This window comes from Rousettus aegyptiacus, unplaced genomic scaffold (genome assembly GCF_014176215.1).
Source record: "Rousettus aegyptiacus isolate mRouAeg1 unplaced genomic scaffold, mRouAeg1.p scaffold_m13_p_11, whole genome shotgun sequence".
In the NCBI taxonomy this organism is placed as follows: domain Eukaryota; kingdom Metazoa; phylum Chordata; class Mammalia; order Chiroptera; family Pteropodidae; genus Rousettus; species Rousettus aegyptiacus.
This window is the reverse complement of record NW_023416286.1, coordinates 18,723,996-18,739,503: the sequence shown is the minus strand read 5'-3', so window position 1 is coordinate 18,739,503 and position 15,508 is coordinate 18,723,996. Positions and strand designations below refer to the sequence as shown.

General features: G+C 32.4%; 1 protein-coding gene across 6 annotated transcripts in view; it reads right to left on the bottom strand.

The window, feature by feature from the left end:
• Window positions 1-15,508, bottom strand: part of CAB39L (calcium binding protein 39 like) — a 129,724-nt gene that overhangs the window by 41,838 nt on the left and 72,378 nt on the right. For 4 of the 6 annotated variants that reach the window (XM_036228567.1, XM_016143128.2, XM_016143126.2 and 1 more), the window contains 3 exons: window positions 10,466-10,499; window positions 10,144-10,284; window positions 7,493-7,657 (listed from right to left, as the gene is read on the bottom strand). In XM_036228567.1, the coding sequence (XP_036084460.1) occupies window positions 7,493-7,657; window positions 10,144-10,245 (267 nt within the window). In that variant the 5' untranslated portion in view covers window positions 10,246-10,284; window positions 10,466-10,499. The remainder of the gene's footprint in view (window positions 1-7,492; window positions 7,658-10,143; window positions 10,285-10,465; window positions 10,500-15,508) is intronic. The other 2 variants (XM_016143127.2, XM_016143129.2) reach the window with 1 other exon arrangement.

Here is a 15,508-nt window from a genome sequence, read left to right as displayed (position 1 = left end):
TCTTGAATGATCTTCTACACAATTTACTAGGAAAAGTGGCTTACTGCTGTGCCTCAAGACCTCTGCTTTTATCTCTCATTCTCATTCCTAAATCCATTTATTCAACCAACCAAAGAACAGGGTACAGGCAGTAGGTATGGAAAACATAGTCCTAGTACTTAAGATATTCTTAATCCAGAAGGGGCTGTACTAGTACTAGTATGAACCAAGAGATGAGGAGGGTGGGGTTCTGTATGAACAGATTGAGTTTTGAAGTTAGGAGGAATTTTATCAAGCTATTACTAGCTTATACGGATACTTTAGGATTGAGAAGGAAAGTTGCTGCCTATGAAATCATCATTCACACTTCCAGTCCATAGGGATACATAACACATTTCTGCAAGCAGGCTAATAATGCTAGTAATGCTGCCTCCTTCCTGAAAATATTACATGTAGTTGGTGGAATGCTTAATACTGAATTGTCCTAAATTTTAACTGTTTTCCATTCATTCAACCAAGAAGTATTTATAAGCATTTACTTTCTAGGGACTTGAGAACAACTTCATATACTTAATATCACATTCATTTATAAGTATGTGTCAGGCATCATGTTACATCAATTGAATGAACACGGTCAAGAATTGTCCTGTCAATTATACCTAAATAAAGCTGAAAAAAAAAAAAGAATTGTCTGCTATTATCACAATAATAGATCTTCCTAATGATAGTTTTGATTCATCAGTAAAAATTTCTTATATATAGTATCTTATTATATAAAGGAGAGGCAAGAATATAATACATTTTATAAAGAAAATATAAAGCAATTCACAAAAGTAATTTATTTAACTATCTGCATTTGAAAAGTTAATCTTAAGCTATATGGAAAATTCAAATATTCGGAAAAATATTTCTTTCCCCAATGATTCCAGAGAATAAAAGTTTACTTGATAACACAAAAGCCAATTTTTGGGCAATGGAATGACTTAATCCCAAAATCATTTTTAAGTAAACATCCTCTCTAAATTTATTTATTTTCTGTATACCACGTAAAATAAGGGAAACTTGCGTAAGTATTTCTTATTGTTCTTCTTTTGTTATCTACTTCAATGCTGAACAATACTGTGAGGTACCCAAAGTTTTTCTTTGGCATATGTCCATCTCCACAGTTACTGGACAGCACTTTGACCTTTGACCCTGTGCTATTCTGTGGCTGCTCAAGACTCCAGGTTACTGAGCCTGACATGCATCCCTGATGCAGTCTTCGAAACACAACCATCCTTGGTCACATATCTTCCAAGAGAAAACTGGGCTAATCTCATAAACTAACTTGAGCTAACAAGTTAATTAATTATAATAATAGCTTAATAAATTGTTGCTTTCAGGGAAATGTGAAAAAAAATATGTACATATAGAAATGTAATACTATAATTCAAAAGCATAGGTTTTTTTCTCATTTATGGTCACTGACCAACTAAATTTCAAACTAAAACAATAAACAAACAAACATCAAGGGTTAAAACAAAAATAAATCAGCTTACATTTAACTTTAGTTTGAGAAAGGAAATGAGAATATATTATACATTTGTGTATAGTTTAAATTTGTGTATAGTACATGTATTTAGTTTTATTTACTTTAATACTTAAAACAATACTTGTAAGTTCATATTATTTCTATTTTATAATGAGAAAATTTAGTTTCAAAGAGGTTATATTACTATCGAAGGGCAGATCAGGGACTCAAAGCAATTCTAATTCCAAGTCAAATGTTTTTATACTGTGCACAGCTCCTATAAAGGTTCATATCTCATTTTAAACTAAATAAAAGATAAAAGTATATAAACACAACAATAAAACTACATGTAAATTCACTTTGAAAAAAATGAGTAAGATGGGAGGGAGACTGAACAAATCCAGCAAAAGGAAAAAGTATGAAAAGAGATTACCGGGCAAAAAATGTCAAAGATAGAGAAATAGGTATAGGAGGAAAAGAAAGAAAAAGACAGGTGTATATGAAAGGAAGGATGAGTTGAAGTCAGGACCAGATGGGTTCCTCAGCCAGAGTTGCTTCTAACCAACATAACTGGCTTCACATTTCCAGAGAGGTCTTGCTCCACACTCCTCCTCCTTGGTTGCTGTCAAACATCTTCCTCAATCTAAATAGTCCAGAGAGCCTGGGGCTAGGATTTCACAGATCCCCAGAGCCCTAACCTTATTTATTTTGATCTAATCACTATAATCACTGTAATTAGTTTTCCTTTCAATTTCTCAGTGACAAAACTAAAAGCAATTTCTCTCAGAAATCTCCATTCTCTTTCAACCCTGAGAATTAATGGAGACCCTAGCAGTATCAAAAGCCTGACAGAAGTAACAAAAAAACAAACAAATAAAAACCAAGATGCCACCACAGAAATAGCTGACATCCAAACTTGCCTTGCTTGTACCTTTTGTACTGAAAAACCACTGTTCTAAGTTAGATATATGATAGATAATAAAATGCCTACACATACTCACCACTTAGGTTTCTAGGTTCTTGTTTTATTTAGCTAACTTATTATTTAGCTAAATTAGGTAATAACTGTTTTCAAATAGGTAAAATATTTTAAAATTAATTTTAACAAAATAACAGGTTTGGGAGATACTGAGTTTGAATCCCAGCTTAGGCTCTTAGTAATTGAGTGATTTTGGGTAAATTATATCTTTGAACCTTAGGTTCTTCATCTATAAAATGGGGCTAATATCAATTACAAAGTCTGCTTTAAGAATTAAATGAGATATATACTTAAAATTGTATAACATATAGTAACCACTCAATAAATGTTATCTATTATTATTACTGGCCACTAACCTTGCTCCCTAGCTGCAAACTTAATTATAGTATACCTTTTTGCTTTATTAAAAAAGATTCAAGTTCCTCACACACACGAACCTTTATAAAGGAGTTTATCACTACTAAACCGGTATTACAAGAAATGCTAAAGGGACCTCTTTAAAAAGAAAAGATGAAGAATATAAATACGAAAACAGGAAATAAAAAAATTCTCTCCGACAAAGGCAAACACAAAGTAAAAGCGCTGCATCAACCAACTACAACAATAAATTAAGGGATACACCCAAATACATACACACACAAAAGAAGTAAAAAATAATGACAAAAACATAAACATTGAGGAGGCGAGTAAAAGTTGTAGTGATTTTAGAATGTGTTTGAACTTAACGACCACCAACTTAAAACAGACAGCTATAAACATAGCTTGGTATATAAGAAGCACATAGTAACCACAAACTAAAAATTTGCAAGAGATATACAAGAAATAAAGAGTAAGGAATCCAAACACAACACTAAAACGTCATCAACATACAAGACAGGAGAGCAAGACAATATAAAAAGAACAGAACTACGAAAACACAGAAAACAATACCTACTTTTATAATGGCAAGAACTACCTACTTATCAATAATTACTTTAAATGTAAATGGACTAAATGTTCCAATCAAAAGCCATAGGGCAGCATAATGAATTTTTAAAAAGACCCAAACAGATGCTGCCTATAAGAGACTCACTTCAGATAGAAGGACACACTCAAATTGAAAGAAGAGATGGAAAAACGTGTTTTATGTCAATGATAATGAAAAAAGGTGGGGTAGCAATACTTATATTAGACAAAACAGACTTTAAAACAAGGTTCGTATCAAGGGACAAAGAAGGGCATTTCATAATGATAAAGCGATCAATCCAATAAGGACATAATGCTCATAAACATCTATACCCACTGTAGGAGCATCTATATATAGAAAGAAAATATTGATGGACATAAAAGGAGAGAGTGACAGTAATACAGTCATAGGGGACTCTATCACCCCATTGACATCAATGGATAGATCATCCAGACAGAAAATCAAGAAGGAAAGAGTAGCCTCAAATGACACATTAGAGCAGATAAACTTAATTGATATTTTTAGGACATTATACCCCAAAATAGCAGCATACACATTTTTCTAAAGTGCACATAAATCACTTTCTAGGATAGACCATATGTTAGGCCACAGAAGAAATCTCAATAAATATAAGATGACTGAAATTATATCAAACATCTTCTCTGATCACAATGTTAAGAAACTAGATATCAATTACAAGAAGAAAATTAAAACCACACAAACAAATGGAGACTAACTAACATGCTACTAAAAACTGAATAGGTTAACAATTAGATCAAGGAAGAAATCAGAAGAAACCTTGAGACAAATGAAAATGAAAACATAGTGATCCAAAATCTATGGGACACAGCCACAGCAGTTCTAAGAGGGAAATTTACAGCAATACAGTTCTACCATCTCAAGAAACAAGGAAGAAATAGATAAATTCCTAGAAACATACAATCTTCCAAGACTGAATCAGGAAGAAAGAGAAATCTAAACACACCAGTAACTACTAACGAAGTCGAATAAATATTCAAAAACTTGCAACAAACAAAAGCCCTGGACTAATTTTACCTAATATCTAAAGAAAAATTAATATCTATTCTTCTCAAACTATTCCAAAAAACAGAAGATAAAGGAAGGCTCCCAAACTCATTTTATAAGGCCAGCATTACCTGATTCTAAAACTAGACAAAGACAATAAAGAAAAAAAAAATAAACTATAGACAAATATCCCTGATGAAGATAGATGCAAAAATCCTCAACAGATATTAGCAAACTGAATTCAGCAATGCATCAAAAATGTCAATATCTTGATCAAGTGGTATTTATTCCAAGGATCTGAGACTACTTCAATATCCACAAATCAATTAATGTGATACACCAATAAAATGAAGGATAAAAATCATATAATCATATCAAGTTACAGGAAAAGCATGTGATAAAATCCAACATCTAATTATAAAAACTCTCAGCAAAGTGAGGCAAGAGAAAACATACCTCAACATGATAAAGACCATAAATGATAAACCCACTGCTAACATCATACACAATGGGGAAAAGCTAAAAGCATTTTCCTTAAGATCAGAAACAAGGCAAGGATGTCCCCTTTCACCACTCTTATTCAACATAGAATTGGAAGTCCTAGCCACAGCAATCAGAAAAGAAAAACAAAGAAAAGGCATCCAAATTGGAAAGGAAGAAATAAAATTGTTATTATTTGCAGATGACATGATACTATATATAGAGAACCCAAAGATTGTACCAAAAAACTATTAGAACCGATAAATGAATCCGGTAAAGTAACAAGATACAAAATTAACATTCAGAAATTAATTGCATTTTTAATTACCTATAACAAACTACAAGAAAGAGAAATTGAGAAAATAATCCCATTTACATGTCAAAAAGAATAAAATACCTAGGAATAAATTTAACCAAGGAGGTAAAAAGACCTGTAATCAGAAAACTATAAGACATTGAAGAAAGAAATTGATGAAGACACAAATAAACAGAAGCATGTACCATGCTCACGGATAGGAAGAATTAACATTGTTAAAATATCCCTACTATGCAAAGCAGTCTACAAATTCAATGCAACCTCTATCAAAATATCAATGGCATTTTTGACAGAACTAGAACAAATAATCCTAAAATTTATATAGAACCACAAAAGACCCTAAATATCCACAGCAATCTTGAGAAAGAAAAAGAAAGTTGGAGTTATGCTACCTAATTTCAAACTGCACGATAAGCCATAGTAATTGAAATAGCACGGTACTGGCATAAAAACAGACATATCAATCAATGGAACAGAACAAAAAGCACAGAAATAAATCACTAATATGGTCAACTAATCTATGACAAAGGAAAGAATATATGGTGGGGGTAAAAATAGTCTCTTCAATAAATGATGTTGGGAAAACTGGATGGATACATGCAAAAAATAAAACTAGACCAACAGGCACAAAAATAAACTCAAAATGTATTAAAGACTTTAATGTGTCTATGGCCACACCACCCTGAACAAGCCTGATTCTATCTGACCTTGAAAGCTAAGCATGGTCAGGCCTGGTTAGTACTTGGATGGGAGACTACCTAGGAAGACCAGGTGCTGAAGGTGTGGAAAAAATAAAAAAGTAAGAGATTGTAAACTGACAAGCTCCTTGCAATCAGTGAGGTCAACCAAGGGTTGCCTCTGGCGGGGGGGGGGGGACTTAAATGTAAGACCCCGAACCATAGGCAGAAAACTCTTTGTTACTGCTCTTAGTAATATTTTTTTGTGGGGATATGTCTCCTCAGGGGAAGGAAACAAAAGAAAAAATAAACAAATGTTACTACATAGAACTAAAGTGTTTTTGCACAGTGAAGGAAACTGTCAACAAAACAAAAGGACAACTTACTCAGTGGGAAAAGATATTTGCCAACAATACATCCGATAAGGGGTTAATATTCAAAAATATATAAAGAATTCATTATATATTTTGAACACTGAAAAAACGAACAATCCGTTTTAAAAATGGGCAGATCACCTGAATAGACATTTCTTGAAGAAGGACATACAGATGGTCAGTAGACATAAAAAATGCTCAACATAACTAATCATTGGGCAAATGCAAATTAAAGCCACCTTTCAGAATGGCTATCATCAATAAATCAAGAAAACAAGTGTTGGTGAGGGTGTGGAGAAAAGGGAACCTTTGTGTACTGTTGGTGGAATTGTAAACTGGTGTAGCTGCTATGGAAAACAGTATGGAGGTTCCTCAAAAAATTAAAAACAGAACTATCTTATGACTAAGCAATTCCATTTTTAGGTATTTATCTGAAGAAATACAAAACACTAATTTGAAAAGATATATGCATCCCTATGTTCACTGTGACGTTATTTACAATAGCTAAGATATGAAAACAACCTAAGTGCCCATCGATAGATAATTAGATAAAGAAGAATTAGTACATATATACAATAAACTGTTACTCAGCCATAAAAAAAGAATGAAATCTTGCCATATGTAACAACATGGCTGTACCTGGAGGGTGTAATGCTCAGTGAAATAAGTAAGACAGAGAAAGACAAATAGTGTATAATTTCACTTGTATATGGAGTCTAAAAAACAAAATAAATGAACAAACAAAACAAAAACAAATTAATAGATACAGAGAACGGATTGATTGGTGCTAGATGGGAGGGGAAGTTGGGGAGCTAGTGAAAAAGGAGAAGGGATTAATATATACAAATTGCCAGTTATAAAAACAGTCACGGGGATGTAAAGTATAGCATGGGGAATATAGTCAGTAATGTTATAATAACTATGTGTGGTATCAGATGGGTACTAGACTTACTGGGGTGATAACTTTATAAGATATAAATGTCTAATCACTATGTTGTACACCTGAAACTAATATAATATTGTTTATCAATAGTAATTGAAATTTTTAAAAAAATTTTTTTAAATTTTAAAGATTAAAGTGATTTTAGAAGTTTTAGAAGTGGGGTTTTAAATAATAAACAGTAATAGAAATTAAAATAAAATATCGATAGTCATATATATTAAAATTGAAAAGCAGAGATATAATACTTTTACGAATAGTTTACCTCAAAGTCTATCAGCTGTAGGTCAGCTATCAGTGTCACCAGCAGCCCGCTATTGTAGAGTTCCTGTGCTAGCTGAGCCACAGTCTCTGTTGGGGGCTCCTTGTCATTTGTACCACACAGAATTTCTTTCATTGCTTGCAGTGATTTCGACACTTCTTCTGAAGCCTAGTGACCAAAAAGTAAGCTAAGACTTAAAGGAATAAAAATTTTCAGGCTATAAACAAACAAACAAACAAACAAACAAACACTACTTTCTAGGCCTTGTTTATGATCAAAGAACACCACGGAGTTATAAATAAACAAAAACCACTTAGTAGGTACTAAAATTTATTTACATAAAAAATCTCTAATATTTCTATTTAGTTAATATAATTGAAATAATCATCTTCCCTTAAATTGTACTTAAACACAGTTAACTTTGCCAGTAATTAATTCTAAATTTAACTTTGAAAGAAAATTAAATGACTCCATTTTAAAGACTTGTCAGTAGCTACTAATCTTTATTAAAAGCATTTACTAAGATTTTTCAATAAATCCCTATTCTTCTGATTTTTAAATAAATTTGGTATAAAATCATAACTTGTAAAGACCCATAAACTTTCTTTGTCAATCCACTTTTCCCTCATACATAGTCATTATCATTTTTTTTGCTATTTATGAAGCTTAAAAAAAAAAAAAATTCCCGACTACATTTAAAGAATAATAGGAAAATCCATAGAAGGGGAAAATAGACTAGTGGGTGCTAGAGCTTAGGGAGGGAGTATGAGAAATGACTGCTAATGGTACAGTGTTTCTTTATGGAGCAATGAAAATGTTCTGGAATTAGTGGTGATGGCTGCACAACCTCATGACTATACTAAAAACCACTGAATTATCTACTTTAAAATGGTAGATTATATGGTATATGGATTATATCTCTATTAAAAATTATTTTAAATTAATACAGGGGAGGAGAGAAGAACAGGCCAATTAGTTAACAATCTGATTTGTTGACTGTGTTAAAAGAAATATACCATAGTTTTATTTTAATCATTATAATTGAAAGAAAAAAGAGAATAAGGCAAAATAATTAAAAATAATTTATAGTAGTGTGATACTATGAAAAAAATTTTTCCAAATACATTTTATGATCTGAGTGAAGCAATCCTTAATTTATTAAAGGCTATAAGTTTCTTAATTTATCCACAGAAGAGTACTTAAATAGATAATGATAATTAAGCAAACACCTGTGTGAGCATAACACAAGTCAAGAAACATCATTTTAGCATCCTAGAAGTTACCTGAAGTTATTCGCTTTGAAGTAAATACTTTTATGTCTTTGATGACAATCATTCATTCATTCGTTCATTCATTTATCTTTGTAATTTTCTTACCTATGTTTGCATCCCAAAACAATATAGTCTAGTTCTGCTGATTTGGAACAGTAACCTGTACCCTTTCATAATTTGCTTCTTTCAATCAACACTACTTGTGTTGCATGTAGGCAGGAGTTCTTAGTTTTCATTGCTCTATAGTATTCCGTTGATGGAGGGACAACTTCATTATCGGTTCTACTGTTGATGGACATTTGGGCTGTTCCCATTGAGGGGTTACTACGAACAATACAATACTATGAACATTCTTGTACATGCATCCTGGGGACATGTTCAAGAACATCTCTAGATTTTATACCTATCAACAAAACTGCAGGTTTTAGAACATGTAAACCTTCCTACATAACAGATGATATACTAAACTGGTTCCCAAAAACCAATTTATACTTGATTGCTCACGGCAAATAATTTATTGCTTTTCATATTTGTTAACATTTAATCCCATCAGACACTTTTCGTTTTTGCCAAGGTAGAACACATATAATATGAGCATAATGTGGTTTTAACTGGTCTTTTCCTGATTACTAATGAAGATGAGTATCTTTTAATATTTTTCAAATTTTTTTCCTTTTTATCATTTAGATTTACTCTTTTATGAAGGTCATTTCTTTTTTCTATTTAGCCAATATTGGGATCATTATCATAAAGTACACTAGAATTAAAAATGTTTCTATATAACTTACAAGGTGTAGGATGCAAAACATATTTCTACATCCTTATGAGAACACAAGATTGTATCATACACTGGGACAGAAACATACTATGCACTCAAGGGTATTTATTTTATAGATATCTTGAATCTTGCCATAAATTAGTCATTTTAGAGAGAAATCGAATATGTAGGATTCAACATCTCTTCAGGGGAATAACTAAAATACCAAAAAGCCTTTCTTATGAGGAAGCTCTGCATGGTAGGACCTTAAAACAATATTAGAATGAATTTTCACTGCAATAGAAACTATTGGTTGATCTTTAAATAAAAATGTTTAACCCTTTATGCCAATATAATATTCCAGAATAATACCTTAGATTTTTAAGCTACTTCATCTAGAGGGATCCAAGTTTGGTCAGAGGCTCTAGATAATAAATCAAGAGTTCAAGACAACAGACTAGACAATTATCAGTTGCATAAAACATGAAATCAATTGAAATATATTTCCAGAGACCCTATGCGCCCCATCGCAGACCATATTTGTGGTTCTTCATTAAGCTTTTATTTTGGTTTCTGGTCTTGGAATACATGTATTTTAATAATAATGTTACTGTTTTAGCTCATACCTTGTCTGTCTTTTTGTCTTGCTTTTCCAAAATGGCTAAGTTGTCTTTCAGAATTTTCACGATTTCAGCTGGATTTTTGTGTGATTTACTAAACAAAGGCATTTTTTCATCTATAGAAATATCTTCTTCCAATATGGAATGCTAAAACAAACAACAAAAATTATGAATTTAACTCTTAACGTGATTAAATTACACTAAATTGTCATAAGTTTTCAATAAGTTCTCATTCAGTAATTAGAAATATTAAAATCAGTCAAACTAAAATGAGTTTCATTGTCGTATGCCAAATTTAAATACATAGGAAATATTTTTAAAACATTACCTATAAAGTGTTTCCTCGAAGTTAAAAATTTTTCCTACAATAGAAAAACAAGAATTATGCAAGAATGAGAAAAGGAGTACTTTTAGAGAATAAGCAGATAAAATTAGGTGTTTTGACTAAAGGTAGAAATGATAATGATGGTGATGATGATGATAATAGATAAAATAAAACATATAAAACTAGAGGGGCATTAAGATGCACATACTGTGGTAAAGCAATATTTAAAAGCATGCTACTCCACAGCAATCGCAAAATTGCAATGTAAAATTATTTAGAAGCAGTTTTTTATTTACTCTTCAAATATTAAAAACCATTCTCACTGATGAAATGAGGACTACCATGGTGGAAGGTGAGGAGGAAGGAGAAAGAACCAATTCTTGTTTTTGAGAACACCTATTTACATAGAGCAGAAAAGCCAAATATGACTATCATTGACCTATTTACACTAAAAATGTAAGTACTAGGGGAAAAAATCTCATAATTGAAGCCTCCAGTTAGTAGAGGAATATTCATTTACTTTACATTTAGTAGCAAAAATATTTCAAGCATTACAGAAGTACGATGTAATAAATCAAAAGTTCCCATTGACTAATTACCCAGAGGTGACAACTATTATCAGTTTGGCATATATTCCTCCTGAATTTTTATAAATATATACATAAATATTTTTTACAAAAAAATAAAATGGTACTAAATATAATATTTTGCAACTTTTCCCCACTTTTTATATTTTGAATATTTTTCTGTAAGTGCATGTTTAGATTTACAGTGTTTTAATAGCAATATAGTATTCCATTATACAGATACATTATATAATTATTATTTGGCAAGTTCTTATTAAATTATTATAGTTTATTTTACCAATATCCTATTGATGGACTTTTGGGTTAATTCTATCTCTCCTAATAGTTTTCTTTTTAACAATGGTGCAGTTAGTCGATGAAGATTATGCATAAATATGTATACACAGACATGCACATCAGTTGACAGCAGCACTCTAACTCAGCTATTTCTTTGGCATAACCTTGGCCATAATGAAGATAACCCCTCATCCCTTAGATTACTACTTCCTAAATCTGGTTCCCTAGGATATCTGTCAGATTCTGTGAGTTACCCTTGTACCCTTCCAATAAATTCCTTCGGTATCATTTGTGATCTAGAATTCCAAAGGGTTATATATATATAGTCAAGTAGAAATCAAACTGTTGGTATAAATTTTGATGCTAAACAGAAGACTTAAAAAGCATTTCATGTTTTCAGTAGGGATGCTGTTTTCGATAGGGATGCCTCAACTTTCCAATATGGGGAGGTTAAGTGTGAGGGGGAACTTGTCCACTTTCACGGTAAGGACACATTTGAAAAGCATGTTAAAGGTCCACAGTCAGCCTCTAAAGCTGATACAGAAAGTTGGCAGAGCACTCAGAGTTTAAGTATGTGAAGATCACACTGTGAATCTCAGTGGGTGGTGTTAAGTACAAAAAAGAGAGCACTGAAAGAACATTGTGTCTTGTCCCTTTATAAAGCTCAAAAATAAAATTATAAGGACACATTAGGTTTTCCTTTAATAATCATGCCTAAACATAAATAAATAAAAGCAGAGTGTACTTCAAAGTTTATGTAATGTGGAGGTGAGGTGGGTGCCGAAACAGTCACTGGATAGTTGGGCAGAGGAAGCAATCCGTTGCTTTGAACTTGGGTGGTCTTGGGCACAGTGTGTGATCTCTCTAAGGCTCTGTGTTCTTATCTGTAAATGAGGATAATAACATCTCCCTCTTAGGGTTGTTGTGAGGATTAATGGTATGCAGAGCACCTTGTACAGGGCCTAGTATAGGTGAGGTACCCTACAATGTTTAGCTGCTATTATTACAAAAAGTTCCATGACATAGTTAATGAATTATTTCACTATAGAGAAAGGCATAGTAATTGAGATATAATTTTTTTCTTAGTTGCCATAGACATTTCTGGCTCCTTGAGTCCCTTATACATTTTTTAAAATGCATAAATTTATCCTTTGAATGTTAAATACTCAATGTTCAAATATTTAGCATTAAAAATTCTTTTAAAGGCTAAAAGCATTTGTGTGATTGTTATCTTTTTTTCATGTAGCACTCAACAAAAGATAGCCAACTGCAGGAATTTCAACTAAATACGTACTCTCTGACATCAAAACAGAATACAAATTACAGTATGCTATATATATGACATGACACGATTTTTGTCTATTACCTATTGCTCTGCTTAGTTCTCAATGTAACAAGTGAATTTTAATGCTAATTCTAGTAAAATTACAAATGTATTCAGGATATCCATGTTAATATAATAGCCAGCAGTTCTTGATTCACTGTCTCCCAATTTTTCATTTGCCTATTGGTTTGAATTTATTCATTCACTTACTTATTGAATAAGCTGAGTAATTACTAATCACAGGCATCTTGCTAAGTATTAGGGATAGAACCATGATACAATCCCTGTCCTTTGGAGCTTATTATTAGGTGCAGAAAGCAAACATTTTAGGGACAATGGGATTATATAACAGAAGGAATTAACACATGTTATATATAATGCCTCCAAATCAGTATTCCTTTTTAAAATTCGTTATTTTTATATTTTAATGTATCTATTTACTGTCATAACTATAATATAAAATTAGTTTAACGATGTTTTAAAATTTCATAGGTTCATTATTCTTCAGTTGAGGGAAACCAAATCCCATACTTTCAAACTATGCAGTTCTAGCCCCCAGATCTCTTTCAAATTAATGTGAAACTCTATTGACTGCACTGTTCTCTTCAGACCACGGCCAGGCTCACACAACTCCCAGGATGAACACCTACCCCCATACTCTTCAAACTTAGAGGCTACCCTTTCTACAATTTGGGAAACTGAGCTGGTCATTCCATGTGCACCCACCTCAAATATATCATTTACTCCACCTGTTATTTAAGAAATGCACCAAGGGGCACTCAACACTACCTGCTAAATAAACACATGGTACTTATCCAGTTCTAAGTTGGTAACTGATCATTATGATTCAGAAATAATCACCCTTATCTGGGTATCATTTGTTCTATCTGGGTTCTTTTCTTTTTTTGTTTAACTGTGAATTCACCTAGTCATATCATTTAACTCATATTTTTCCATTTCATTCATGAAGATATTAAGAAAAATTTTGTCAAATGTTTTGGGAAAGCCAAGATACATTATATTTATTTGTTAAAGCCAGTTTAATTATCTTATTTTATTTTTTATTACATCTTCATGACTTATTAATTTTATAACTGGAAGTTTGTACCTTTTGACCCCATTCACCCATTTCATCCTCCTCAACCCGCCACCTCTGGCAACTACCAATCTGTACTCTCTCTATATATAAGCTTGCTTTTGTTTTTATTTGTAAACACCACATATAAGTGATATCTTATAGTATTTGTCTTTTTCTGTCTGGCTTATTTCACATAGCATAATACCCTTTAAGGTCCATCTATGTTGTGGCAAATGGCAAGATTTCATTCTTTTTAATGGATGAATAATAAATATTCCAGTGTGTGTGTGTGTTTGGCTGTGTGTATGTGTATGTGTGTGGCTATGTGTCTCTGTGTATGTGTCTGTGTGTGTCCATTCAACCATCAACGAATACTTTCATTGTTTTTATATCTTGGCTATTGTAAATAATGCTCCAGTGAACATGGGGGGTACATATATCTTTTTGAACTAGTATTTTCAATTTCTTAAGACAAATACCCAAAACTGGAATTGCTGGATCATATGGTAGTTCTATTTTTAATTTTTTAAGGAACCTCCATACCACAGAGGGGGTTCTTAAAGAAAGAAAGAGCATCATACTTTTAAATTAGATGGGCCATATAGGGTGAGCTCTCGGTTATTCTTTGCTTATCTATATTCACTCCGAATCTTTAACTTCTCATATCCATCTTGGCCAAAGATAAAAAAAAAAAAATGAGGGAATCCTGAAAATGGTGCCTTATGGATATAAAGTGGTAGTACTAATTTTTTTCATAAAATCTACTTCAGAATTTTTAGAACATATACTATATTTCAGCAATTCAGGAAGCCAGGAGAGAAGATGCCATGTTATTCCAACAGATTGACACTAGATAAAAGCCTCCTGGGCATTGAAAACTGTGTTAGGGCCTTGCGCATCAACCTGCCCTCTAGTGTTACTGCTGATAGCGGGCTACGCAGCACACAAGTGTCAGGGACTGTCACTGGCCCTGTTGTACTTTTCCACTTTCAAGAGTGAATAAGCAGAATAAATAACACAAAACGTAGGTTCTATTTAAAGAAGAAAAAAAAAGCACAAGAAAAGGGCAGAAATACCCTGTGGACTTGGACAGAAAAGATCGCTTCCAAATGCAGCATGGTAATCCAAAACTGCATAGAGCAGAAATGACCCCACAGAAAATGGACTGAGAATAACTGAAAGGTACATATATTTATTTATAAACAGAGCAAAACCTGGGGGTGCAGGACAGGAGGAAGAGAAAAGCCATTAAAATAAGACGAAATACATATTAATATCCCCTCTCTCCAAAATATGATATGCTATCATGTCCATAAAATAAGAACAGGCTGCTATGAAAAAGAAGTAAATGGTGAAGAAGAAAACATTCGTAGAACTAAAAGCATGCATGACTAAATAAAAACGCAGTAGAATAGCTGACTGGTTGAATGTTTCAGAAGTGATAAACAAATAGGCAACTTGAAGACCAAGCCATGGAAATCTCCTGGAATGGAGAGCAAAAGACAAACAAAAACAAATAAGAACTTTTTCAGAGAAAGGTTGGAAATATACAGGATAGATCCCAATATTGATTGAATATGAGTTCTTAAAGGAAAAAGAAAGACAGAGATAACTGACAAAGAAAAAGTAGCAAATAAATCAACAAAAAAAAATAATGGAAGAAGATTTCCTTGAGCTAAACTAAGGCACATGTCTTCAAATTTACATACGCTAGGGGATATACTGAGAGAATGTGAAAAGGTCGACTCTAAGAACATTCTAAAACTTCTGAACTCTGAGAC